The sequence below is a fragment of the Cygnus atratus genome, chromosome 3 (assembly GCF_013377495.2).
Source record: "Cygnus atratus isolate AKBS03 ecotype Queensland, Australia chromosome 3, CAtr_DNAZoo_HiC_assembly, whole genome shotgun sequence".
Lineage (NCBI taxonomy): Eukaryota > Metazoa > Chordata > Aves > Anseriformes > Anatidae > Cygnus > Cygnus atratus.
Window position 1 is genome coordinate 46598308 of NC_066364.1, and position 27452 is coordinate 46625759.

A 27452-nucleotide genomic window follows, 5' to 3' on the forward strand; every position below is an offset into this window, starting at 1 on the left:
TCCCAGCTTTTATTGCTAATTTTCCTACAGACTTAGTATGCCTTTCAGAACTTACAACTCATTTTTTTTCAAAGCTAGTTTTTTGCTGATTCTGATCACAAACTCATTCAACGGTTTAGTCAAGCATAGCAACTTCAACATTTTTTCTCTAGTCTAACTTCAAGACATAAAGCATTCCTGTCTAAGTACTGCCCACCACCTTCATATCCCTGTCACCATTTTACATTAGCATCTACAATCAAAACTTAACAAGCGTAATATAGAGACATTCAAACCATTAGCAACATTTTTTTCAAAACTATGAGTCAGCATTTTTCAGCTGATTCTTACCATGAAATGCATATTAAACGCAACCTCCAACCAATCTTCAACTTTTCGTATTTCATTCTTCAGAAAAAATTATCTGGAATTACACACCTGAGTCTGTCTAATCAAGCACCAAGCTTTTGTAGCTGCACACCTCACACCTCAAATTCAAGGATTTAGCTATGCAATGCCGTCCTTCCTTGTTACCCATCTAGAAAGCAAGCAAGACACTAGAAATCAAGTCCATATTCCACCTGCTACCCTGGAGCAAAATCTCTGGCCAGGTGACAATTAGACTTGTAAGATACAGGAAGCAGGAGATCACTAATCCAAAAAGTGACTGTGTCACTGCAGAGACGTCAATTCAATTCTATAAATGAATAGTATCTGAAATGAGGGGAAAATGTTACAGGCTTTACAATTTTGTTCAACTAGAGAGATTTTCCAGTAATTTTCCCTAATATATCACACTGAAAAGCAATTAGAAGAGTGGCACATGAAAAAGTAACAAATGCAAGCCTTGTCAAAATTACTGTTCATAAAGTTTCTCGCTGGTAGAATTTCACCTAAGTTAGCAGTAGCTTGTTTCAAGATTGGGCATCTAACTTCAAAGACTATTTTGTTTCTTGCAAGATCAGTATGGTACTGTGTCTTAAGCATTTGGATAGGCCTGAATTGACCAGGCACATAGTGAGTTACACGTGGGGGACTTCAGTAAAGCAAAGAGTCCCTATGATTTTCTTGTTCTTGTCAAGTGATAACATTCCTCAGCAGCCTCCGATCAAGATATATTCACTTTTTCAATCCATCGTACTCTAGATTATAGTGACAATTCTCCCCAGAAAGAAATCACATAAAATTAGTAAGACAGGTGGCAAAATTACTAGGAATTTCTGACACGCTGCGAAGTATGTTCAAACAGTATACTAATAAAGAAAATATAGCATTAAAAAAGAGCGAGAAAAAGTTTTCTTCATTTCTAATCCCAGATAAATTATATTTTTGCTCTTTAAAAAGAGTTCTGAAGGACATCTTCAGAAGTCATCAGGTACAGATCTGTTTGGACCTAAACAGAGAAGAAGAAGAAGAAGAAAAAATGCCAGTAAGGCCTGACTGATGTTCCTCTGATATCTCACAAGGGTACAAGAAGAGAGAACTCCCGGCACTGCTACCCCAACAACCCCTCCAAATAAAAGTTTCTCAATCTCAATCGCTCTTGAAAGGAGGTAGTATTGAGCAACAGATTAGCATCCTATACAATAAAGCAAACCAATACTTGCAGGTCTTTACTTGTTCAAATAAACAGCATTCAAAGAAAGGCGGTGGTGACCTGTCTCACTTTCTTGTGCTCTGGAAAGTACTGACGGAAAACCTTACATGAGACATGAACCAGCAGTCTGAAAGACTATCAAAATTGAGATTGTCTAGGACATCCATCCCACAACTGAATCCTAAGATTAACAGTAAATTCCAATTTAAAACTGCTTCCCTTTACAATTTTCAATAGAGATCTTAAGTTTAAATCTTTAAGTTCTGCACTGACTTTTGTTTAAATTTAAGTTTTAACTTCTGGTTTGGGTCAGCAACTTCTATGGTTTCTTTAGGATTCCGTACTTATCAGTTACACAGCCTAGATTCAAGCAAAAACAACCACACGCACAGAAAAGTATCTGTTTCACTGACCTGCATGTCACACATGCAAATACTAGCACCAACAAAGGCATACAACTGCCAGGTCTTCAATAACCATTGTAATATTTACCAACATAATAATCCAGAGATACAGTGGGGAGTTTTCCCTTCTCCCAAAAGGAAAAAGGAATCACCAGTACCACATTTTCTTCCTTCTTTCCAAGGAAAGAAGTTTAAACAAAAATTGAGCTACTTAACTAAACACAGCTGGAATTAGAGCATCATCTCTCATGAACTTATCAATACAGCTCTGTTTTAAAAGTCATTAGAAATAATCTGATAAACGCATCAGACCACCAAATAACTGCAGTAATTTCAAAATACCCTGTTTTCAGAACACCCTGAAAGAAATGCGAAGGTTAAGGAAAATTGTTATCATGTAAGCTAAGAACCACAGAATCATTAAGGTTGGAAGAGACCTCTGAGATCACCTAGTCCAACCCATATGAACTATGTAAGAACTGGCATCTAAATTTAAAAACAACCTTCAGAAATTAAATGTCTAAATGACTAAAGCCTAAAGCACATGTTTGAAAGCAGCTACAAAACAAGAATCTTGTGAGGGTAATAGTAAGCTGGCACATTTTAAAGCACATAGTAATAAAATCAAGAATGACTTGGGGGAAAAAAATCACGATCAGTGAGAAAAACAAACAGATTAAGAATTCAATTATTTCAATCTATTTTGTGAAGCTGGATAAAACTGTATGATGAGAACTATCAATAAATAGTATTTTGAAGTTAAAATAATACAGTATTTTATATTGCTTAATATTATCACATTCTGAGATTACTACATTCTTAAATAAAATACTACAACTTTTAAAAAGCTTACCAAAATCAGCTGAGCAACTAAACCTTTAACATCTAATAAACAATACATGAAAATTAAACAAGAGATAAAAAGAAATCATAAGATGAAATGTGCATCAACGGTTAAATGAATCCAATGGAAAATATAACTAAAGAGAAGGAAAGAGGTAGGCTTAACTTAAGAAGGGATAGGGACATCAACCAAACTTACTTCCTGTTCATGAGATGTCTGATTAATGAATGCATGCTTTGTGAAATTCATCTCTTTAACGTCTATCTTCCTAACAACATCATATACTTTTCTGACCTTGAACACCTGACTTCTTGGAGTTTTATTTCCATTGTAGCCCATGTCATTTCCATTACTGGGAGAAGATGGGCCAATGCGAAAGACATGGCAAAATATCCTCACGATCCTTAAGAGACTCTTCATTTGAGCTTCATAATTACTTGACAAGCTGGGGGAAAAAATGGAATATTTAAGTTTCTTTTCCTAGATGAAACAATGTAGTATATTAAGGATTAAGCGATCTAATGTTAGGGTCTGATACACATGCTGAAAAAAAAACACTGTTCTTTAAACCCCATTAAATTTGAACTTTTACGTCCTGAACCAGCCCCCGAAGTCAAATACAAGCACTATAATTTTATGAACATCTACTCAAAATTTTAACTCAAAGTTAAATAAGACCACCAAATTCCAGATCTTGCAAAATATTTTGTTTTTATGCATATGTACGCTGCTTATGAGCCACTGTTAAGAAATTCAGCTTACTACAGTAAGGATCTCAATATATGAAACAAATTGGGATATCCAGTTGAAATCATTTTTCAATTCAGAAAAGACTGCATGCAATGATAAATTGTACTGATTAATCAGATACACTGCCACAGCCCATCCTGATCTAACTACTATCCTAAACGCCCATTAACTACCTTAATCAGGTAAGGGGTCAGGATGATAAAGATGTCGCTGCTTTACTCAAGGAAAAACAAATGACCTAGAAGATATTACTTAAGAGTATCTTATATTTCTAATTTAATAAATACATTATAAGTTTTATGCCTTATTAACTGAACTGGCCAACAATGAAATCTGTAAGAATTCCTTTACCACAAATACAGCGCAGAATCAGAGATATTCATGAGTTCATGCACAAGCAAAACATTCTCAAATTCATCTTAGTTTTCTTTCTTTAAATCCCAAGAGGTAAGAATTCTTCAATCCTTGAACACATAATAAAACCTGCAAGAAATTAACTTTTTCTACCCAACTCTACACAGTGTTGAGAGCAGCTCTGAGGCAAAGGACTTGGGGTGTTGGTTGACAAAACACTTGACATGAGCCAGCAAGGTGCACTTGCAGCCTGGAAAGCATGCTATGCCCTGGGCTGCATCAAAAGCTTTGGGCAACCTGGTCTGGTGGGAGGTGTCCCTGCCCATGGCAGGGGGATTGGAATTGGATGGTCTTTAAGGTCCTTTCCAACACAAACTATTCTGTGATTCTATTATACACATACATGATATTCATAAGGGTGTATATATTCAATTCTATCCTTAAAGTACTTATGATTTAAATGCATTCTTTCTAACTATAAGATCACTACAAATCAGAAGACAGACACCTTAGAGGATGCTTTACAACTCTGATGCAATTACCAGTGTGGTAATTAACAAATGTGAAATACAGCTGGTTTCAATCTACCTAAAGTCAATCAACTAATTATACTTCTGAGTAAAGCTCTTTCCTCAGTGCTCTACAGGCACATTTGCAGAAGCAACTATGATCCCCCCCCCCCAAAAAAAAAAAACAAAAAACAACAGAAACACCTAATGTGGTGCCCTTAAGTTTAGATGGCATTATAGAATTTTAACATTAGATTAGTTATGCATAGTGTTGCTAAACAGTCCCTAGCACAACTGTAACATCGCAGTACCTTTATCGTGACTTCACCCTCCCTATGGCATGGGAAAAAAAAGACTTGTTTACAGCACCACATTTTAAATGACTGCCAGAGAGGTATTAAAATAAAAAAAATAGCCCCACACAGCTGCTAATATACAAACCCAACTAATATATAAAAGAATTTGTATATTCATTACCAAACTAATAGGGAGGTATAGGAAAGTTTAATTTTTAGTTATTCTCTGATGAGTGGGCCTTAATTATATTACCAGAAGCTGTGCTCACAACTTCAAAGTAGTGTTTGGAAAATCTTTGCTTACAGTCCAAAAGAATCTATGAATACAGGAAGTTAACTCAAGAAACTAAGTATTGGAAAAAAAAAAAATAAACATTTGAATTCAGGTTTATCATCAGCAACAGTGTTTTCTTGGTGAAAATTTCCCTGTTCTCTGGGAAGAGGGCTCATAAATAGAAAAAAAAAAGTGCTTTTAATAGTTTACTGAAGTGTTTACTAGTATATTAGCAAACATTTCACTAAGCCCAGCCTTCACCAGCAAGACCAAATCATGTCACATTACAATTATTTCTTGGAAAGAGGAAACAGACTATGTCGGTAAAGGCTTAAGGCTCACTGCTGGTGTTCAAGGCAGAAATCCTCAGACAGAAGCTTGTCACTCCAGGCTTCCTGCTAGAAGCATTACAAAAATTTACTTTAGACACTTCCAAACTAAACAATGAACAAATCCGACAGCAATGGGCTGCGGGTTAACACCCAGGAAATTAACACTCTGATGATACTAGCTTAGCCATACAAGAGTAACACTTTCAGAGGCTTAAATGTAGGGAGTGCGTTTTACACACTATTTGCTGGACAGGAGAGAGAGGAAAGAGGCCCAGGCTCAGAGGTGTCTATGTATCACGTACTACCTTCAGCCTCATTCTGATGATGATCTTTAAGGTCCCTTCCAACCCAAGCCATTCTATGATTTTATGTAAATGCTAAGAACAACTGAGAACTACTTAGCTGGAGCAGAAATTGACACACAACAGAATTAGAACAACCAGAGGTGCAGTTTTCAAAAACACATCTTGTAACAGAAAAAGAAAGTAATTCCATATCCCTTATGACAATGTACCAAACAGAACTGGGCCAGAAAGAGCCCTCAGCACACCCTAAGTACAGGCATCTCCAATCCAATGCCCATCCAATGCAATGCAAAGCTTCTAATTTGTCTTCTGTCTGAGCTAGACAATCCACAATCAGCGAGTACAGGTGTACGTATCAGGTCACATTGAGACAGTACAGGCTGTTCCTACAATCTGATTCTACAGCCATACTGAGAGAGCATTGCTCAATATAAAGGAGCAATAACAGTAATAAATTAAACAGAAACGCAAAATAATTAGTTTATTTATCTTTGAAGATACTAAAATAGAAACAAACATTGCCTCATATGACCTAATACAGCTGTTACGACTTCTGCTAACATCCACATACAAAGCAAGTCTGAAACCCTTTCCTGCAGAATGGTTTTGCACTTTATCATAGTTTACGTATTGGAGATCTATTGGCTCTAATGAAATCTGAAGACAAAAGGAATGTGTTACAGTAAGTTAAGCTGATTACACCCTGAGGCCCAACAACAGCTAAAGTTCTTTAAAAGTTATCTTTGTAGCAACAAAATGGGATTCACGTTTTCACGCTCTTGAGCTCTTTCAGAAAATAATTCCTTGGCTTCTAGTAAAGCATAAAGGTTAGAGTCAATTCTGCTGGCTATTGAAAATGGCAAAATGTGACTGGAGTTCCAACACATTACAGATGATGTGTTTTGCACAAACTCCCTCAAGCAGATACTATAAGAAAGGAAAGCACACTAGGAAAATATCCTTTCCTATTTTATGTGCTTTTCCAAGTAACTGGTGATTGCACTGCTGAGACAGCACAGTTAGACACAGTTTTTCATCTAGTGCAATACAGATGCTCCTAGACATACATCAGTAACCACAGAAGACAATTAGAGATAGCAAACATGATATAAATGTCTGGAAAAAAAAAATCTTCTCAGACATATTAGGAAAGCATGGAGAATGTAAAGATGTGGAAGAAAAGAGGAGGGGAGCTGGGAAGTAATGATTGACAGACGGCTAAAAAGCTTCCCTTCCTAGAGCTGACATACCCATGTCAAACTAATCACAAACACTTCTCTGCAACTCAATCTTCTAGGTGCTAGCAGCTATATAAGGAGGACACCAATTTTCTCTCCTGAAATCCTTGTGAAGGCAGTGATCTAATCGGATCCTGTCATACAGGATCAGATTTGAGATCCATTTATTCCAGCATGTGCTCAACATCAGATGGTTTAGATTATTAAAACTATTAAGTGGCACTAACTACCTGGAAGCTTATCAATCAATTTATGATCCTCTCCTACTTACCTAAGCAACTTATGACCATTTGTTGTAGCGACTTCAGCAAGACTTGTCAGGATTTTAAGATACTGGCTCTCGCTCTGCTGAGACAAATGTTCCAGAACTTGCCGCAACTGGGTCATTAAAAAAAAGCACACAGTCATGGAGTGTCAGACCAAACTTTAATTTAGTTTATTATCATGCGAGCTAGCTATAATTTCTAGAAGTGATAACGTATGTGCCTCTGCGCTGCCCAATGTCTAATCTAACCGCAGTTAACGTTTCTTTACAACTTACAAAGTTTACTGAAAACGTATACATTCTAGTGTCTATTTATGCACTACAGGATATATAATATTATAAGCGCTATGAATACAGATTGCTTAACCATATATTATTAATTCTTAAGAACAACTTATTTGCATCTGAAAAACAAAGAGGATGCAATTGCAACTTCTGAAAACTAATTCATAATTTACCTCTCTCTTCAGTTCATTCCTCTTCTAGTTTATGAAAGTGTAAATGAACCCTGGATCCCAGAGTTTGCTCTCACTACTATATTTCTGCTCAAGACACCGAATATCCTCCTTCAGGGAAGAAGTCATAACCTGCGAATCAATACTTATTTACCCCCTCTTCACAAAATTGCCCTTTTTTCTTGCTAGTACCATCATCACCTGGCTCACAAAGCCCAGGTGTTGCAAATACTGTCCTGTCTTCAACTCCTTTGTAATATGCTCTTCTCTCTCCTGGCTATTTTTTTGCAGAGGAATTAACTCTTCAGTGACACTGTTCATCATGCTTTCCTACTGTCTCCTCATCTGCTTCCCTTTTGTCACTCTCACTTTCAGAAAGTTCAGTAACCCTTCTCACAGAATTGTAGAAGGGTAAAATGAAAAGGAACCTCACATAGAGGTGATCTAAACCAACATTCTGCCCCAAGACAGGAGCTACTAATTACATCCGTGATCCAAAATAGTTTGTCCAATTTGCCTGGTTGGTTTTTAAACTCCTTTAAGTCTGGAGTCCCTGCAGCTTCAGCAAGTTTTCTTATACAACTTCTCTATCGTTAACTACGTGAAAGTTTTTCTCAGGGCTAAGCTGCATCGCTAGCTACAAGTGTCTAAGGCAAAAACATTTGTATTGTTTACTGTAAAACATTATTGAGCAATTATTATAATGCAAGGAATGCATGCTATGAAAAGATTGGAAGAATTACAGTTACATAGCTTAAAGAACTTTGGGATAGGAAGAAGCTTGCTGACCATCTAAAATATGTCAAAGGCCGCTCAGCAGCATGAACTAGTTATTATCCAAGTCTCTAGACAGAACAGCTCAGATTTGGCCACAGAAAACCATACTTAAAATATGCTTTCATTGTTTACAATGAAGTATAACTGTTCCATGAGTTACCGAATATATTTTGCATGCACTTTCTTTCAGAACTGACTTTTGCACACACTGACACCATTACTCAGACAAAACATCCATTTTCCTTGCTCACTGTCTTCACTTCTGCGATATATGAGTGTGCTTTGTCATTTACCTTTCTGCAGAGTCGTTTTTGTTCCATAGCTGTAATGCTTTAACCTCCTCCTTTATTTGAAATCATCTACACCATCTACCCACGCTTCTAATATATGCTTTGAGAATTTCACCTCTGAATCATTTTACTCAATCCTGTCTACGAAATTTAAACACAGTTTCTGTATGGACTTACAGGTCCTCAATCTTGTATTGGAAGTAATGGGATTACTGAGAACAATAAAAACTTCAAAGATCTAGCAAACCAAGTTCAGTGAAGCAGCAGCCAATACCTTACTAAATATTTTTCTTTTAAGCTTACAGTCTGTAAGATTGTTTGCAGCTATTTTCAAGCAAACAGTACATTAAAAAAGCTAGCTAGATTAGAAGTGAAAAAGTCATCTCATGCTTCCTTCCCTCTATATAATCAAGAAAAAAAGTTTGCTTGCTTTTTCCTTGCTTTAGATTGCACTACCCCACAGCAATAATAAAAGAAACAAGGTATAGAAAAAAACACTGAAAAAGGAACAGCTTAGAAATAATTTCATCTATAGCAATAGCAACCAAATGAAATTGTGGCTGCAGTCTTTTTACGCTCTAATTGTATGTGGCAACTTCATATGAGTGAGCACTCACATTCTTAATGTTCAGTTAATCCTAGACTATTCAAGCCTTGAGACATATCCTAGAACAGATATGCGCCGGAAACTACTAAAGGAAGTAAAATAGGCATCAACGCTCTAAGAAATTGCATATACGGAATGCTCTACCAGCACCACTCTAACAAAGCTTGCAACAATTCTACTTTTTTTATTTCTCACTCTTTCTAGACTAATTTTCCAAATACACAAAGTTAGGAGACTAAATTAAAATGGATTCTACATTTAAACCCAAATTCTTTTGTTTAAACCCATGTGAAGACAGAAAATTCTCCATAGGGTGGAAAAAATTACATAGCAGTCAACTACTGTATCAATAGTCAACTGCTGATAAGTTTTTTCTAATCAGGATACTCCTATTAAGCAATAATATCTCCACAACACAGATAGTTTGGTAGCTATACAACACATAATACTGTATTACCATATTTTCCCGTAGATCTTCGTTCTGTGTCATTTGAATTATTGTCTGGAAAAGTCGAGGATGGTACTGGATTAAGACTTCACAGGTCTCTCCGTACCCACCCTAAAAAGCAATTGTTCAAAAAACATTTTTAATTAAAAATAAATATTAAAATTGAGGTTTATACTATTATAGGCATTAAAACCTATTAAGGATTGCAAACTGAATGCAGTTTGCATTTGAATTGCAAACTGAATGAAGAAAAACTGAATGCAGAAATCCAGTCCTAAAATAAACGGAAAGTCAATACTGCATCAACATTAGACATCACAAAGAGTTTGGGAGAAGACAGATTCAAGTTCTGTCAGTACATCCACTCAAACATACCTACACCCTTTCTTATGTTTTTGTAACACTTTCCTACCCGAAAAGCCAAAGGTACCATACACTTGAACAACACTTCCCCAGCAACTTACCGGAGTACTTAAACACAATAAAACATTTAGCTTCTCTTCCTACTACTGATGGATGACACCAGCCCACCTAATTACATCCAGAAACCAGTCCTTCAAAACAAGTCTTTCCCCAAAGGTTTCATAAGACACAAATCTGATTGGTTAAAGGAAAAAGAGGATAAATACACGAAAAGGTTATTTAACTTCAAAATTAATACATAACTTTGATTCCACATGTGCCCTAAATCAACAGCTCAAATTAACTTAAACTAAAACCTTTTGAGAAAAGCATTATTTGGAAAGAACAGAACTTGAATTTGTGGTTTCTTTGTATCAAATTTTACTTAACACAGCTGCATTTTTAAGCCAGCACATAGCAGCTGAATACACATCAAATTTTACAGCGGAAAGATGCAATTTATTAAATGCTGTAACTCCAGAGGATCCTTCGCTTTGCATGACAGCCTGTAACTCCCTTCAGTGATAACAGATTCATTAAATTGCTCCTGTTGCCAAGAACTTAAATATTAAAATTGAAACCATCCATAATCCTCAAGAATTAATGAATTTCAGCTCTTCAAATGAAAAGTTACATCACATCAGCAAGAAATATATTAATCCATAATCTCAATCTTCCACAAGCACACATCTACTCTGAAAAGCAAACCCATAAACAAATAAAAATTGATATAAAAGGAAAGAAAACATTTTCTCCTTTTTTACTCAGTATCACAAGCTTGTCTTGATGAGATGATCTCGAACACACTATAATCATCACTACAAAACAGCAAACACCAGGTGTCACTACTCACAGATTAAAAAAAAGAAAAACAATCTTGATGTATGAAGCGGTTCCCATCTCTCTAGTTCCCTAGGGATCATAAAACTAGAGACTAAAGAAGATATTTGAAACTCTGATCACAAAAAAAAAATAAGAATAGTACCATTAAGTACATACTGTTATACTTTCTTACAGGTCTGTCACTGCAGGAAGCCTCAAAATTGAGCAGACTTCATGTGGTTTTATGGTAATGGTAAGTCATCACAGCATAATGAAGCAAAAAACTAACTCTGAGCTTCATAGCAGAGACAGTAGTGAGACAGTGTAGTGACGTGGTACTTCTGAACAATTTTCAGACAAATAAATAGACCTCATTTATTTTTGATGCCTTACATTGCTTTTAAAGCTTTGGGTTACAGAAGGCAGGAGCAAGGGATCTCCTCAAATAAACCTCACAATTTTCTATAGATCTCCTCCTTAGAAAATGATCACTTTAAGTGCAATTGGATCTACTGCCCAGTTGTTCTTACACACTACAGGATAATCAAGACTTGAAATAAATTCAAAACTGTTACTTTAACAAAGGTGCATTATCCTTATTTTTCATTAAGTGTAGTGTGGTTTTTTTTTAATTTTCCAGTTTATAATTCTCTAGTCTTCTGATTATTAGCAAAGGGTTCAAAACTTTCCTTCCCTTCATTACATACTATTTATGCAGTAACCTCAATTTGATTCTACAGTAAGTGTAAGTGTTCACAAAAAAAAAAGACACTAGTAAGCAGTATAAACAATACTTTGTACAAAGCCAAAAGTGTACAGCAGTGGAAAATGCATCATATTTTACAGCTTTGTTCTTTTTCATCATCTAGATATAGCATTCGGAATACCTTTGAAAATTAAGAGAAGCAGCACCATGTAAGTTTTGTTTACGTTTTATAGATAGTATCTCTATGAGAGAAAAGAAAATACATTAGTTGAGGTAATAAAAATTACTGCTTTCTGAATGTCTTTACCTCTTGTTAAGATTTAAACACGCAAACACCTAAACAGAGTCTATTACCACTAGACCAAGGATTCCAAACTTTCTAGTCAAATGGATTTCCACAAACTCTTCGTTTCTTGTCATCTCCAATCCTGCAAAGTCTTCAGAGATGTTAATGATATCCTACTAAAGACTTTTGCATACAGTACCAACTGGGAACCTGCAAAAACGTTTGCAATTTAATTGCAAAAAAAATATTTTGCAATTCTGTTTTGCCAAAGGACTACCATCTTTCTTCAGCCTCAAACTAAAAAGATAACACTGATCAGTTTATATTGGAGTAACCGATAGAAGTTCACAGGAAAAAAAAAGTATTGGTATCAATACCTGTACACAAAGATCTAGTGGAGTAATGCCATTTTTGTCTGGTAAATATTTGGCTCCTCTCATCAGAAGAATTTGTGCAGTGTCCCTCTGACCATGGCTATCCAAAAGAAGAAAGTGAGTTAATACAGCACTTTTGTTCTATTACAAGTGATAAGTTCTGTTTTATTGCATTTAACAAATACAATCAACATAAACTAGGAGGAAACAAATAGCTACATTGTACAAAAGTAAGCAGAAACACAAGACAGAAAATAATGCTGCTCACGTTCCTGCTACTACCCCTTCCAGGCCACTGCAGAAGCACAGTGCAAAATTAGATATGGTCCATTTATGCAACCAGAGTCATCCTCATCATTCGGAAGTGAATAATCCTTGCCTAGCCTCATAAATATCTATGAGCTGCACTTCCTGCACAAAAAGAATGCTTTCTCAATTCGAAACCCTGGTTTACTTCAGAGGACGTTTTCTTTGCTAAATGAGATCTTTGCTCACCCCTACCAGATTGGAGGGAAGAGGGGAAAATGAGAAAGGCTAATTATTAATCCATTATCTGGTTGTGCTTTAATGAACAAATCTTACTAATGTTTTACTGATATTGATAAACCATGTTTTGCACAAGAGAGAGAGAACCAAGAGTGATCTATTGAACTTACTTCTTTTTCTAACCAACGTGAATGTTTTGCCTAGCCTTTAAAAGTGAAGAGTGATGATTTTTACTTTTCTATTCAGAGTCTATTTCATAGTGTTACTGGTCTCTGTATATGGTATATAGACCAGTTATGTCTCCTCAAGTCAAGGATTTCATAAACACCTATCATAAACATCACTGGCTACAAAAAATTAATGCCAAAGATTATTTATATCCCTCAACACTTTGTGTATTACTTCCCATAACCTTTTTTTTTTCATTTTCTTCAGGGAAAAAAAGAAGTACCAGTGATTAGATTTTGACTTAAAAACATATTGAAAGTCCAGTTAACTGTTGCCTTCAACAACATTTAGTGCACATACTAACAAAATGTAATACAGAAGTATCTAATGGGTAAAAGACCAGTACAAGAGACAGCAATTAAAGCTACAGATAGAAGTTTTTCTATGAAGTTTTATGTCATGAACTAGTTTGCTACTTGCCTCTTACAGAAATCTGTATTTATGTTTGCTGTAACGGAATACACTAAGACTGGGGTAGCAGTTGAGGAAAGGCAGAAGAAAAGCAACAATTAACAGCTGATGAGGAAGGGATAACTTTATTGGTCACTCAACAGCCCCCAGCTGAGCTCTCCTCTTCCATGTCTTTGCAGATCAGGGAGCCAACAGGTTATTCTAACGTACTGCTTTGCCACAGTACTACTGCTCAAGAGTCAGCTACCAGATCTCACCTAGAAGCTAAGACTAATTGCCTTATGAAACAACTCTTCACTGTAAGTCTCTTTAGACACAGCCCATCCACTTAACACCTCAAAAAAGTGTTAAAGTCAGACTCTGAGCACTGATACCCTTCCTCATGCCTTAACGAACCACTGCTATCACTGCCTGCTCACCCTGTTACTAGGGTCCTTTCTTCCTGGGTGGCAGCACCATCAACTGGCACTTCAGACAATGAGGCCTGTCTACTTCTACAATGCACCCCGTTCACTCCACCCTTCCAGCTGCTCCTGTTGTTCCTTTCTACAAGGATATCACCACTGGACTGGCAATGTATTTGCCTCTCATGGAAAAGCTCCAAGCAAGGTTGCTTACTTCTTTTAAAGTGGGCGCCAACACCGGTCCCTGAAGGAAATACCAAGGCATTCAATTAGCTAGCAGCTATTTATTGTCTGCTTTTCTCCTTCTCAACTGCCAAGAGTCAGCATACTGTAACTCCAGAGACCAAGGCTCCCACAGCATAACTCTTGGCAGGCCACCAGGTCCATCCATTTCTCCTTTTGTTTATATTAACATTTAATCATAAGTGAACTATTTAACCTATAACCAAAGCACAGGGATTACAGGACTGCAAATATTCTAACAAATAGCAGAAATGCTCCAATTAGAACATGAAGTCATTTATCATATGCAATTAGTTTTGAAATAAAACTGAACAGTGAACAAAGCAGAATCAATCAAAGAGACAATGTAATTTTAATCCAACGTTATAATCTTATGGTATATATGAACATTTCATGTACACTATAATATCATAATAAACATCAAATAGTCAAAACCACCTTACAAAAACCTCCAAGTCTGGAAAGTAATGAATGTAGCTATCATTAGCTTAATTACTCCTAGGTCTCAACCTATGGGGTCTTCCCGTGAAAAAAAATACATATATAATTTAGATGACGTCTTTAAAATGTCACGAAAGTGATCTGCCTGGCAGACGGGTATCTGCAATGGCCTGGGAAGATTATCGGTGCTTAGCCACCCACAAGAACTGCATGCAAATATTGACCCAGTAGAGAGCGCTACTCAAATTACTACTATAAAATACACTGATTTTAAAAAGCTATTGAAGAGAGAAAAATATTCCTCAAAACAACTTAAGCTGGTAGATCTCATTTTTTCAGAATAAAGTTCAGTAGTCATTGATTTATCACTCGGGCTATAACATGCACAGCTATGTGTTTAAAAAGTCTGTTAGAAAGAGGTATATAAGCCTGCAATACTAAGATAAGCATTTAGATATAGCTCCAAACTACATTCAAACACAAGGCAAGATTAAATACAAGTGAGCTTTTCTGTTTCCTAATTTCTGTGCCTTCTCATCACTGTTATTGAAGGGGAAAAAAACCACACACTCCACAATTTCACTTCTAGCATAATATTCAAACGTTAAGAATACTTACCTGCAAGCAAAATACAGTGGAGTTGCCCCTGACACATTGGGCCTGTTTATATCTGCACCACTGTCCAGCAAACACTGCACTGTCTGTAACAGAAGAAAATACCAGCATTAGAAAGGCAGCAGTGGAGAAGTCTAATGGCTTGCAACTAGTTAGTGTCATGCATGCCTCATTACATTGAAGTATTTAATTTCCAGTAATGTATACCAGCACTTCAAAACAAAACAAAAACAAAAAAATAGTTTTTGAACAGAAGTAAACCTCTAGATAATGACAGACATGAACAGGCTTATCACAACCTTAAGTTTTAAAGGTACAGAAGTAAAAAGTATGCATAATTTAAAATATGAAAATATTGAGCAAACTATCAAACAACTTTTGCTGTATTCTGTTCACATTTCTACAGATATCAACTTCTCAGAATTTGGTCCTCCAAAGTCAAGATCTGCAACAGAAAGGATCCGAGTAGAAAAAAAGGTAATTTTGCAAACTGTAAGTAGTCCCAGAGACAATAATTCAAGATCAAGACTCTACATGGCTGTAATGCAGTTCAAGTACAGCATCCAGACCTCTAGTCTAAGAATACATACTCAGCCATAATGCAAGGCTGAGACTAAAACTTAGATTTCATTTATTGATCTATGTGAATGTATGTGAACTTGTTTACTTCTCATTTTAAATAGTTATCAGATTCAACTCTGTGAATTTCTTATTCAGAGTATATTAAGATAATTTCGGAGTTCAAAAGCTCAGAATAGCTAGTACAACTCTGAATCATTACAAAGAACAAGAAAAATTTTGAAGTTTTTAACACTGTGTCAAAAACTGCAGTCAACAAGGCAATAATATTACTACAAGAACATCTGAGCCATACATAGCAAGTCACTTAAACTCTCACAAACAGTAACAATAATCATCGCTATAAGAATAAATGAGTTATTCCCATGGATGGGTACACAGTCAATACTACGAGAAACAATAGAATTCTTCAACTTTCTGACTGAAAAAAAAAATAACACAACAACACTGAAGCGCTACCCAATTCTTTGTGCCTTTAATGAGTTAATAAAGTTCAGAAACTTACTGTCTTGTGTCCGTTTTGACAAGCTACGTGAAGGGCTGTCTGTCCCATTGCATCTTCAACATCTACGTTACTGACATGCTGCACAAGATCATGAAGCAATTCTGTCCGTCCATTGACAGCCAACCAATGAATCTAAGTTCAAAATGATGATATATTTGCTTAAGCACTGATGCAAGTATTTCAAAAATAAGATTTTAAATTGGACTGCATTATTGTCAAAATATTCACAAATAGAAGTTTTGTATATCATACACTTTGACCACCTTTTGATTCTTAGGAGCACTGGACACAGCAGCTTTATTTAGTTACATGTAAGATGGCAAAAGCCTAAGAAATCACAACCTTCAAATTCTGCGTTCATTTCAAGATCACCATGAGAATTAATAGTACTTACTGCAGTCAAGCCTTCATTATTACAAATGTTGACATCTGCACTGTATTCCAGCAGCTTGCTCATACATTTCTTCTGGCTATAAACAAAATAAAACATTACAATTGAGCCATGCAAAATCATTTAGAGACCAAATTCTTCCTAAGGTCCGCTCACTCAATCTAATTCATCACTGTAAAAACCACAGCAGGTAGTTTTACTTTACAAAGACTATGGTACTGAGCATCTGAAAGAGAGACGTGATTATCAATAGCACTAGAGATTCACACAGTTAAGTGTGACATATGACAGCAAGGGACAAAAAACCTGTGCAGCTGAATGTTTTTGTGGAAAGTGTAGAAGTACTCAACTACCACTCTAACAGCTTCAGTTCAGCATGAACCACACTCTCGAGACAAGACACTGGAGTCCAGCTAATGGAAATCCATAAAGTTCATCATCATCTGTACACTTCAGTGAACACATTTACAGTATACCACTAAATCATTATTTAATGAGATGCTCATCGTAACACTATGTAAATCTTTGGCAAGTACACAAACTGCCTTAATGAAAGTAGGAGTGTTTTTCCTACTTCATGTTTTGTTGGTCTTCTACTGCTCTCTAATGTTCTAAGTGCTTAACCCTTAATAGCTTATTCTCACTCCTTTTTATTTAGTACCTCTCACAACTTTCTCATGTTTCTCTTCCACATAACTGTCTCCCGTGTTTATTTCTGCATTTCATTATGTGCCCCTTGGCCATTTCTCCTTCCTCCTACAGATACTCCTCCTGCGTACTAAACACTACCTCCTCCTCACTTGCAGTACCAGTTATGATACAATTCAGTTACTCATAACATACAGGTACTCTAAAAAGAAAAAAGAAAACTATTACCACATGTGTGATTCCACATACTACAGGTTGAGAATTAAGATATTAAAAGATTTAGAAAAAAAAGGCTTAGTAATTTTGACAAGTTTTACTGCAAAGGAATTTCACGTGTTACCAAAAATACACTTTCAGAAATTTTGGTAAAGATTGGAGGGAGAAGGCCATCACTGGCCTCAGAGATGGAACCTGGTTTACTTCCAGCACTGCAAAACTTTAATTTCAAAATAAAAATTACATAATTGTGAGACAGTTTATTCAGGCTAATGTTATTTTCTCACAAGAAATGAGAAAAGAATCTTTAATACGGCAAAACAAGTTGACATTTTACACAAAAAGCAATTAGAGATAACAGTTAAGGCACGTTCTAACATCACATTAAAACACTTTCCACAGTAAACAGCAGATTACCTCCCCTGAAAAACATTTTATTAAACATTGTCTGTTTTCATATGTGATCTCTTATACAACTAACCTATACCAAACAACATCAGTAGTTGCTCCAGCTGACAAGCTGCTCGAAGTCAGATACTTTGTTCTGAAACTGGTTTGCAGCAGAGGTATACTCTAAATATGAGCTAAGTGACTCAAGCTAGACTATGTCAAATTCAGTATACTTCTAGAAAGAGTTTACAGTTTCTGTGCGACAATTTGTCAACAGTAATAATCTCTCAGTGACTTTTTTTCCCTTAAATTATGTATGCAACTAACATTTTGAGAAAGGCTGAATACTTTACTTCCATCTCTGTTCTATTTCACTTACATTCACCAAGTCATCTGAAAAATAGCAATGTAATAGGACTATTTGTGGAAAGTCCTTGCAAGTGAGAAGCAGTATCCTAGATGTGAGATAAAGGTATAGGTAACACTCCAAATCACAAATAACTTACAAAGGAAGAAAATAGATGGTGGGTGGTGTAAGAGTGCTGAACTGTACATGCCACTATAAATCCAAAGTCGCTAAATATTAAAATTATTTTCAAAAGGAACGCAAATCAAGTCCTAGAACCATCTGCTGTACTGAAGATAATATTGAAGACCACCTTCCACCACCATCTTCTGTAATGATGTTTTCCTGCACTTCTAATTCTTTTGTACTGGGCTTCATGTGTAAATTGTATTCCATTCCTTTGCCAATGATCAGGTCGACTGCTTGTCATATACACTAACAACCTGCACATACTACCCTGATTCATAAGAAGTGTTATTTTCCTACAACACTGTAGATGTCTCTCAGGAGCCTTTACAACTTGGACCAAAGGCACAACAATTACAAAAGAGAAAGTAAATCATTTTTACTCTAAAACCCTATTTTTTTTTTTAGACACAGCAGTGTAACCTAAGCTCGTAACCAAATACAAAAAGGTGTTTGCTTACTTCACCCTGCTTAATATTGTTTGTGCAAACTTTGTATTCCTTTCCTTGCAGTAAAACTTACCTTGAAGACATTAGCTGAGCAAAAACTTGAAATCTCTGAAACCTTCAAACCCCTTACAGTATCATCTTTGAAATCTTACCTTACTTAGCTAAGAGGACCATAAATGCACTCTTTATTTGATGACTGTTGTAAGGATCATAGAGATGTTAAGTAACTAAAAACCTGCTTAAAAGAAAGCAATAAAATGCCTGACACTGAAACTGGCACATATGACATAATTTCTTGAATATTAAAGTAAGAATTTTAACCTTCGAGTTCCCCGTTTGCCATCCCTATTTTCAAGAGTGAAAGCCAAAGTATTTTATTGAACCACGCAAAAATATTACAGAACATGGCAGCTCAAGTGCATTATGTTCAACACCTACTTAAGTTTTAAAGATTTTCTTACCCATTCCTTGCTGCTAAATGGAGAGGTGTGCATCCTGAAATGTCCTGATAGTTTGGATTTGCTCCTTTTTTTAATAGTAGAACAAGGCATTCAACTGATCCACAGCTAAGAACAAGATAACAAGGATATTTACAAAGCAAATTTATATCAATATAAAAACAGTAGTACTATGTACAGATTGTAATCAGCTAAAACTCTTAATACTAAATGTTTTTTACACCTTCATACTTCAAGTTACCCAAGGCTAAAGGAAAGATGCTTAAATATAGTGAGAACTGACTGATCATAACTTGTATAAATTAATTCATGATAAGCCTTTAGTGACTTTAAAATCCAACAGTCGATCTTTAAGGCTATCAATTGTTTAAAATGTAAATCAAAATGTGCTTTATCCCTTCAATGTTTTGTTTACAATTTCCTCTCATCTCCTTCATCTTTCATCTATTCACAGGACTGAACTTGCCATTAAATAATAATTCCAATATTATTTTTTTTTCTGACACTTCAGCATCTGGAAGTTGCAATTAGAAGTTTAAATATCAGAAAATGTTTAAATATTAGAAAAATTCTAAAACTCATATAAAATGCTTCTTTGCTATTTGATTTGAATCTGTAACTTTTTTATTTTTCATAATAGGACAGCTCCTCTGGATAATCAGTGTCACCAAGAACAAAGAAAATTTGGAATATATGTCTATTTCACTTCTAAACAAGAAGGGCTGAGGAGGATAAATGTATAGTATTTTTGTATTTGTCCTGACCAGTTTATCTACTGTTACTGGTCTCCTCAATGACAGAACCACTAAACACGGACACAAAGAAACTGTAGCCTAACTGTACAATAAGTTGCAAAAATGGCATCTTGATGACCTCTCAGTGATCCAATAAACAGGCAAGATAAAAGAGAATCCACAAACAGCATAACATAATTTGTTGGGTTTTGTGAACAACAGATCTAGCATTTCAAAGAAACTTTTAAGACACATTCAAAAATTGCTTGCATTTTTAAGCACTTCTTTAAGTAAATTTTATAAAAGAAGCACATCATTCAGAGATGTAAAGCTTGGAGAAAATAGTTCTTAAACAGTCTGCTTAGAAAGCCAGAACTTCTAACTTTATTGTGCCCAAATACCTGCTATTTATATGCAATACCACTATTTTTCTTTCCTTTTTTTTTTTTTTTTTTGAACATTTAAAGCAGGACCCAAATGCAATGCATTTTTTCATTACAGTTTAGTTTTTGCAATGGCCTTTCAGGAAACTACCTGGTTCATTTCTGTTAAGGATGTTAATCCAATTGTTTCTTGGCAATGAAAATTTATCACATAGAAAAGCTACATAAATAATAAATCCAGGTCACACATTTAAAACTTGCATGCAAGTCCTTTATCCAGGATAAATATTATTTAAAAATACATTAAAAGAGAATGACCAATTTATCTCCCCTTCTGTTACAGTCACATGAAGAAATTTGGAACAGCTGCTTCCCAGTGAGAAAGGAAAAAAAGTATCCACCAAGGTGCTAGAATTCACTAGAATTTGGAAAGCCATTTGATATCACGTGTAAAACCTGTCCTCTCAATAGAGAGACTTTTTTCTTGGTAAAAAGAACAAAAAAAATCAATAGTAGTGCAAAAACAAATGTTAACTGATACTACAGAGTTTTCCAGCTTACATTGATGCCTTAGATTTGTGGTATTACTTTCATTGTTAACTTCTGGTCTGGACTCTAATAAGTCTTACTTTGCTGCAATATGAAGCAAACTTCTCTTCACACGTCCAAATGCATAATTCACGTCAAATTTTGAATTTGATAGCAGCTCTGAGACAGACCTTCAAAAAGAGATATAAAGTGTTAATAAAAAATAGCTCACAACATCCAAAGTATTTACTGCAACTTGTACGCAAGTACTCTATTTCTTACTTAATCACAATTTGTTTCTCCTTCAGCTGATTTCTGAAGAAGAGCTCCAAAAGCCTGTAAGCATCTGCACATTAACACTTTTACTCTTCCACTTCTGACTTGTACATAAAAAATGAACAGTGACACTGGGCACAAGCTTCAAATGTAAACTACTTACCGTTACACTGGATGGCCAAATCACATCTTTGCAGACAGAAAACAAATGTAACACTAGTTCTGGTTTGAAAATCTACGAACTCACATCTTCCTTCATAACTCAGCACAGGCATCCTATCCAGATATCTAGCAGATTTCCTAAACATAAAGTTCAGAAGGAAGACTTGTACACGAGATCACTATAATCATGTAGGAAGACACATGATATGGTAATAGCATAAGAAATAAATAAATAAAACCCTTCAAGCCCTAACAATTAGTTAAGATAAATTATCTCAAAATAAGTCAGACTACAAGTGAACCAGTCATTCCAACCTCCAGCAATAAGCTGATCACATAATTTAAAACCTATGCACACGATATCAACACGATATAATGTAGAACAAATGTTTATCCTGATTAGATAAGCAATTTACATTTTCAGCAGGAAGCACACTACCTGCTTGCCTACAAACCAGTGGCAGCACTACTTCGCTGGCACTGCACGGCACCCAGGTTCCAAACACACTGAGGACAACCGAGTAAGAGAAACACCTGCTCATCTGAGGAATCCCAGAAGTATCAACCTCATTGTCTACAGGAGGTTAACAGCTTTTACATCAAAAAATACACACTTGAAGCTACAACCTAGTTACAAAACAAGGTTTTTCTTATCCTAGCACAAATTCCTCTCTATGCATCAATAGAACAAATCCCAGTTCCAGTCTAAGGTATAAAATAAAACAGGTTTCTCAGGTAAGAATACACTGGGATGCACACAGAAGATAACTCAATTCAGCAGCAGATCTCCTGAGAGAACTCTAGCAACTGCAGCAAACACGCTGTTTTCTATGACCTTAAAACAAAAAACTAGGAAATGTAAAGAAGTTCTCACCTGTGCTGGTCAGCCATCACCATTGGCATTAGCGTATAGACAGCAGTTTCATTATCTGTAAAGAAATTAAATTATTCCGTTAACATAAAGAAATCTTTAATGCAAAATAAGTTCATTTAGCAACAATAATTCACTTTTTAAAGTGTCCATTGTTCAATAGCTCATTCTTATTACACAGGTTAAAGGTACCTAAAGTTATTTTATAAAGAAAAATATGCCGTACTTAGAAGAGGTAATGAACATGACTGAAATACATGAAATTTTAACATGCTTCTCTCTTTTACAAAGTAATAATTACAGAATTTTCAATACGGTATGCTTTCCATCAATTCTTTTAATTGTTAATTCTGTTAATTAAGTTAAAGTATTTAAGAAATGTGCATTAACCAAAATAGAACACAATTATTTTAAAAAGAAGGAAATTTCCTGTGTTCCAAGGTGACTAACAAACTCACAGGAATAACGACTGCGGAAAAGTAATTTCTTTAATCTAGGTTAGTCCATAACCATTCATATTTTTTGTCTCTCAACTTGAATACCTGAATATAATACATTTCATTTTCACTTGTAATCTGTTTCATATTCCATGTTTGAATGCAATGAAAAAAGGCCAGGACACAATCATGCAGATCAGTGACGGAAATAGACTGAAATGAACGATACAGAATGATATTAGAACGATACTGTCTCTGTCAGTATTACCACTTTATAAAGTGTACATTCTGTACAATTTTTGTACAGAGCTAATTAAAAGGGTTTCAGACTAAGGAGCTTTTGTGTCTATTTTTGGTAAATATTATCCCTATTCATAAGCAAACTCTTAGGGACTCAAAGTAAAGTACATCATACAAGGGAGAGAAAAAGCATTATATGCCTCATGAACTTAGAGAGTTGGTTATTTAAGTTGTTTGCATCTCAAGTGACGAATACCTAATGGCCTAAGACTTGCAACTTCAGGTGGCAAGGCCCAGGTTTCAGGCACTGAACCTTGAGAGCAGAATCCAGAAATCTGTGTCAAGCTCTTAAGTGCCCAGAGAATGTCTGCTGAAGGATACTTCGGAAGAATGATGAAAGAACAAATGAAAACAAATGAAAAGAACATTGTCATGTTGGCAAGGTTAGCTCAGTGTATTCACTAACATCGGACTCCGGAAATGCTTCTTTGGAAAAAAAAAAAAAAATCACTTGAAATTTCATCATCCAGAATCCCGCCCTGACAAGATGCACATATTATTTCGTAACAGGCAGTGGCTTGAATTTGGCAGAGATCACAATCTCAAAGAAGTGTCTGCACCAACCATATAACAAACTCCCTAATGGCTAGAGCACATGCAAAGGAAGCTAAATAACTGGATTTAGCATCTTCAGCACAAGGAAGTTCAAAGATACCTCTTCACTTCCTAAGAGAGCACTATAACTCTCAGCTTTAGGATGGAGAGCAGAGGTGAACATTCTCATCTTTCCAATTAAAGTTATTCAAAAAATCATAATTGAAGAGGCCAGACACGGCACACGAGAAGCCACCAAACTGCATGCCGTAACAAACCAGGGGTGACATTTACTAAGCTGATCCTGTTAGTACAAATTTGGAGCAAAACACTACATCCCAAACCCACTTTTCGCAAGAGTTGTTTTTCAAGAACCGTTTGGGCAGGCCTGCATGAACCCAGGGAACAGCCAGGTCAAAAGAGAGGAGAGTTAATAAGGTGTACTCAGAGCCAGATGACACTGAACAGAGGTTTACTTGGAACGTAATTTGGACCTTTAGTGCCTAAAATCCATCTGTCTCCTTATTTCAGTCCATCCATGGTTTGTAGTAGTTCCTACAGACTAAGTAGGGCTGAAGTTCCTTCTGCACTACAAGGCAAGGGAGTTATGTTTTGAAGGTCACAGGGCTTGCACTTGCACTGCCGCAGACGGAATTACCTCTGAAGAGTAAGATAATAATGCCCAAGATAGAAAGAAAACTTCTGAATCCACATTCAGCATGAATTTGTCTGCACTAGTATAGAAGTAAATTTATAGTAGCTCCAACAGGCACAGGTTGTGCTAAGTATTATTTGTATCTCCGTCATCAATTAGTTGAGTGGGTGCTACCACTTTATCTCTGGAAGTCTGAACTTATATTAACAATTTTCACTACTGCTATTCAAGGGTTTATGAGAAGCAGTAAAATCCATCCAAAATGTGTCTGTCATTCTAGGTCATGTATGAGTAACCGCACAGCAGGCATCAAACCCGTCCCCAGGGGACAACGAGGGCAGGGCACAGCAGCCAGGCCAGGAAGTCCGAACGGGGAAAGCACAGAGAAAACAGTGAATTATTCCTTCCCCTCCAATGCTGGAAACGAAAGCCGGCAGACTCATCTGCAGGAATAAGTCCCTGAAGGAAGTACAGCGTCAGGACATGACTCACGAGAACAGAGCCTCTGCATTTCCAAAAGCTTTCACAGGGGTAGCCTACAGCCAGACACAGCTGGAAGACTGAACTATTTGTCCCAAGAGCCTGCAGCTGTTTTTCCAAGTCCACCCTGGTACGGGGCCGCATGAGAAGTTTGGAGCCACACCAGCGAGGCTGTTACTGGTGGCAGCGACTTGGGGCACCATTTCAGACGAAACTCAGCGTCAGACAAAGAAGAAGAGGAGAGGTTTGCCATCGCCAGCGAGCCAGCACCTAACCCAGGACCTAAATCCCGGCTGGAAGCGGAGGCCCGGTGCCACCGAGCAGCGGCTGCCCGGGACCTTGCGCCGGGACCCGCGGCACTGGGGGGCACCGCCGGCCTCGGCGGGCAGCGGGGATCGTGAAAGGAGACGGAAAGGGGGAAATGGCTCCGGTTAGTTCAAAGCGAGAAATCCCCAGAGGGAGCCGGCTCCCGTTCTCCCGAGCCACGTCTCCGGGCTCAGCCCCACGGGGCGCCCAGCCGCCCCCCGCCACAGCCGCCGGGCTCCAGGCTCCGGTGCCCAGGCTGCGGGCAGCGAGAGGCGGCCGCTCCCTTCCCCTTCCTCCTCCTCCTCCTCCTCCTACCGTCCGGCAGCTCCACGGTGCGGGCGCGGCGCAGGGACCTGGTGAGGCGGTTGAGCTGCTCCATGGCTCTCTCCATCCTCGGAGCCGCCGCCAACAGCCTCCCCGCCGCCGCCCCGCCGCCCTCAGCCCATGGCGGCGGTGCCGGCGCCCAGGCTGCCCGGGCCGCTGCCGGCCCCCGACCCTCTGCGCATGCGGGGCGGGCCGGGGCACGCAGGGAAATGGCGGCGTGGGGAGGGCCGCGGGGCTGAGGGGAGCTGAGGGGAGGGTGATAGTGTGGTTGGCTTTGCTATCCCTTCTGAAGTAAACACGGGAAAAGGAAAATCTAGGAGCTGTAACTTTAAAAACAATAACAATAACCAGCATTTAATGCTATCAATAATACAGACCAAGACATAAGAAGCAATAAACAAGTGTGCATACGTTACTGTGTCTTCCTTTTTAATTTCAGTTGTCGCTGCCAGCTGCGACGACAGATAAACACCGGGTAAAACAATTCCATGTAACTTCGGTCCCTACAGAAGTGCCAGAACAAACTGCTTGTGGGCACCGGAGCCTCCACAGGGAAACAGCTGCAGCATGAGTCCGTCAGTAACAGGCGGTGGCACTTCATCACTGTACTTTATTTCTGGCAGTACAATACCTGTTACCAAATGTGTAGAAGCATTAAAAGTTAAGTATTTTGCCCTTAATAATGCTTCAGGTGTTATTTAATGGCATCTTGACAAACAAAGGAACTATGCGTTACGTGAAAATGCCATGACCTAACGTACATTATATTAGAAGGTGGAGTAATCATACCCCAGCAAGCTGTTATTAATAACTAACTTCCATATGCAAGGAAGTGTATGGGAATCCACAAGGATCTATCATCTGATTCTGTGTAATTTTTTATTGTTTTATTCTGTACAGTGTTTCATTAAAATAATGGAGCAAAATACCTTTGTTACATGTTCCAATGACTCCACCATGATAAGTTGGAGAAAACAATCTCTAGGAAATGAAAAAGATTCAGAAGGGGTAGTAAAAACAGTCAGACGTGGATTGGCTTCCATGTAATGATAGTAATAATAGTAATATCGATAATATTACTTAGTAATATTGATATTAATAATATTGATTACTATTAATAGTAATAATTAGTAATATTGATAATAATAGTAATAATGATAGTAATGATAGTAATAATAACTGAGTTAGAACTCTGCTAGCTGGGAAAAAAAAAAAAAAGAGTGGCAGAAAGGAAATGGGGATCTATTGTTTATTCTCTCCCTGCAGTTGGACAAAAGGGGGGATGCTGAACAAAACTTGTGGGAATTGGTTTCAAAAGCAAACAAAATTAGATAGTACAGTTACAGTTCTTGCCAAACGTTGTGCTAACTGCTGAAAACTGGTATAAGTGACACTGGAGAAGGTCATGGAAGGAGAATTCGCAGAAGACAACAAAACACATAAAAGCCATACCTGCCTCAGGAGGCCCTAACTGTCCCCAGACAGTTTGGAGCTTAGATCTAGCTTTGATGTTAGAGTATTTCATAATGTCTATATTGGTAAAATAGCTTTCTACTGGTTAGCATTACATGAAACATTGTAGTACCTAGAAATGATTGGGTATACTGTGATATCTAGTTCTGTGTGCCAAATTTAAATACATAACTGTTTAAGGTTTACTTCTTTGTTCTGTTAAAAAAAAAAAAAAAAAAAAAGTTGTCCTGCATCAGTAAGATCCCATTTCAAACTAATTCATACTAGGCTTGTAGTGGTTCAACTCCAGTCTACTCTAAGAAATTATCAGTTTATCAGTTCCTCTATCAGATTCATTTTTCACAGATTTTTAAAAGATAATCGGGATGTTGATTGTGCAGACAAGACTTATGAATTGAATACACCCTGATGAATGAAAGTTTGTACTTCATCGAAATCAGTCTTAGTTTACAGATAGCAGATGAAAACAGGGCGGTTGTTTAAATTCTGAAGACAGTCTTCAACAAGAGAAAAAAAAAAAAGAACAGAAATCAAATGAAAGTTCAGATTTACAACCTGTAAATCTTTGGCTAATTTGCCAAATTATCTTTAAAAAAATAAATAAATACAATGACACTGTCTGGTCTTCAAAAAGCTTCTAGCTACCCAGATGACAGCCTGAACTCCTCTGGCAGGTGAT

General features: G+C 37.0%; 1 protein-coding gene across 3 annotated transcripts in view; it reads right to left on the reverse strand.

Annotated features, from left to right (window-relative positions):
• Window positions 1-25649, reverse strand: part of HACE1 (HECT domain and ankyrin repeat containing E3 ubiquitin protein ligase 1) — a 50245-nt gene extending 24596 nt beyond the window's left edge. The window contains exons 1-11 of one of the 3 annotated variants that reach the window (XM_035564783.2): window positions 25292-25649; window positions 22268-22322; window positions 21057-21146; window positions 19314-19418; window positions 16621-16696; window positions 16227-16358; window positions 15146-15228; window positions 12318-12414; window positions 9734-9835; window positions 7154-7260; window positions 3119-3269 (exon numbers count right to left, since the gene is read on the reverse strand). In XM_035564783.2, coding sequence (XP_035420676.1) covers window positions 3119-3269; window positions 7154-7260; window positions 9734-9835; window positions 12318-12414; window positions 15146-15228; window positions 16227-16358; window positions 16621-16696; window positions 19314-19418; window positions 21057-21146; window positions 22268-22322; window positions 25292-25367 — 1074 coding nt within the window. In that variant the 5' untranslated portion in view covers window positions 25368-25649. Of the gene's footprint in view, window positions 1-3022; window positions 3270-7153; window positions 7261-9733; window positions 9836-12317; window positions 12415-15145; window positions 15229-16226; window positions 16359-16620; window positions 16697-19313; window positions 19419-21056; window positions 21147-22267; window positions 22323-25291 lie in introns of all 3 variants that reach the window. The other 2 variants (XM_035564782.2, XM_035564787.2) reach the window with 2 other exon arrangements.
• Between the last annotated feature and the right edge of the window lie 1803 nt (window positions 25650-27452).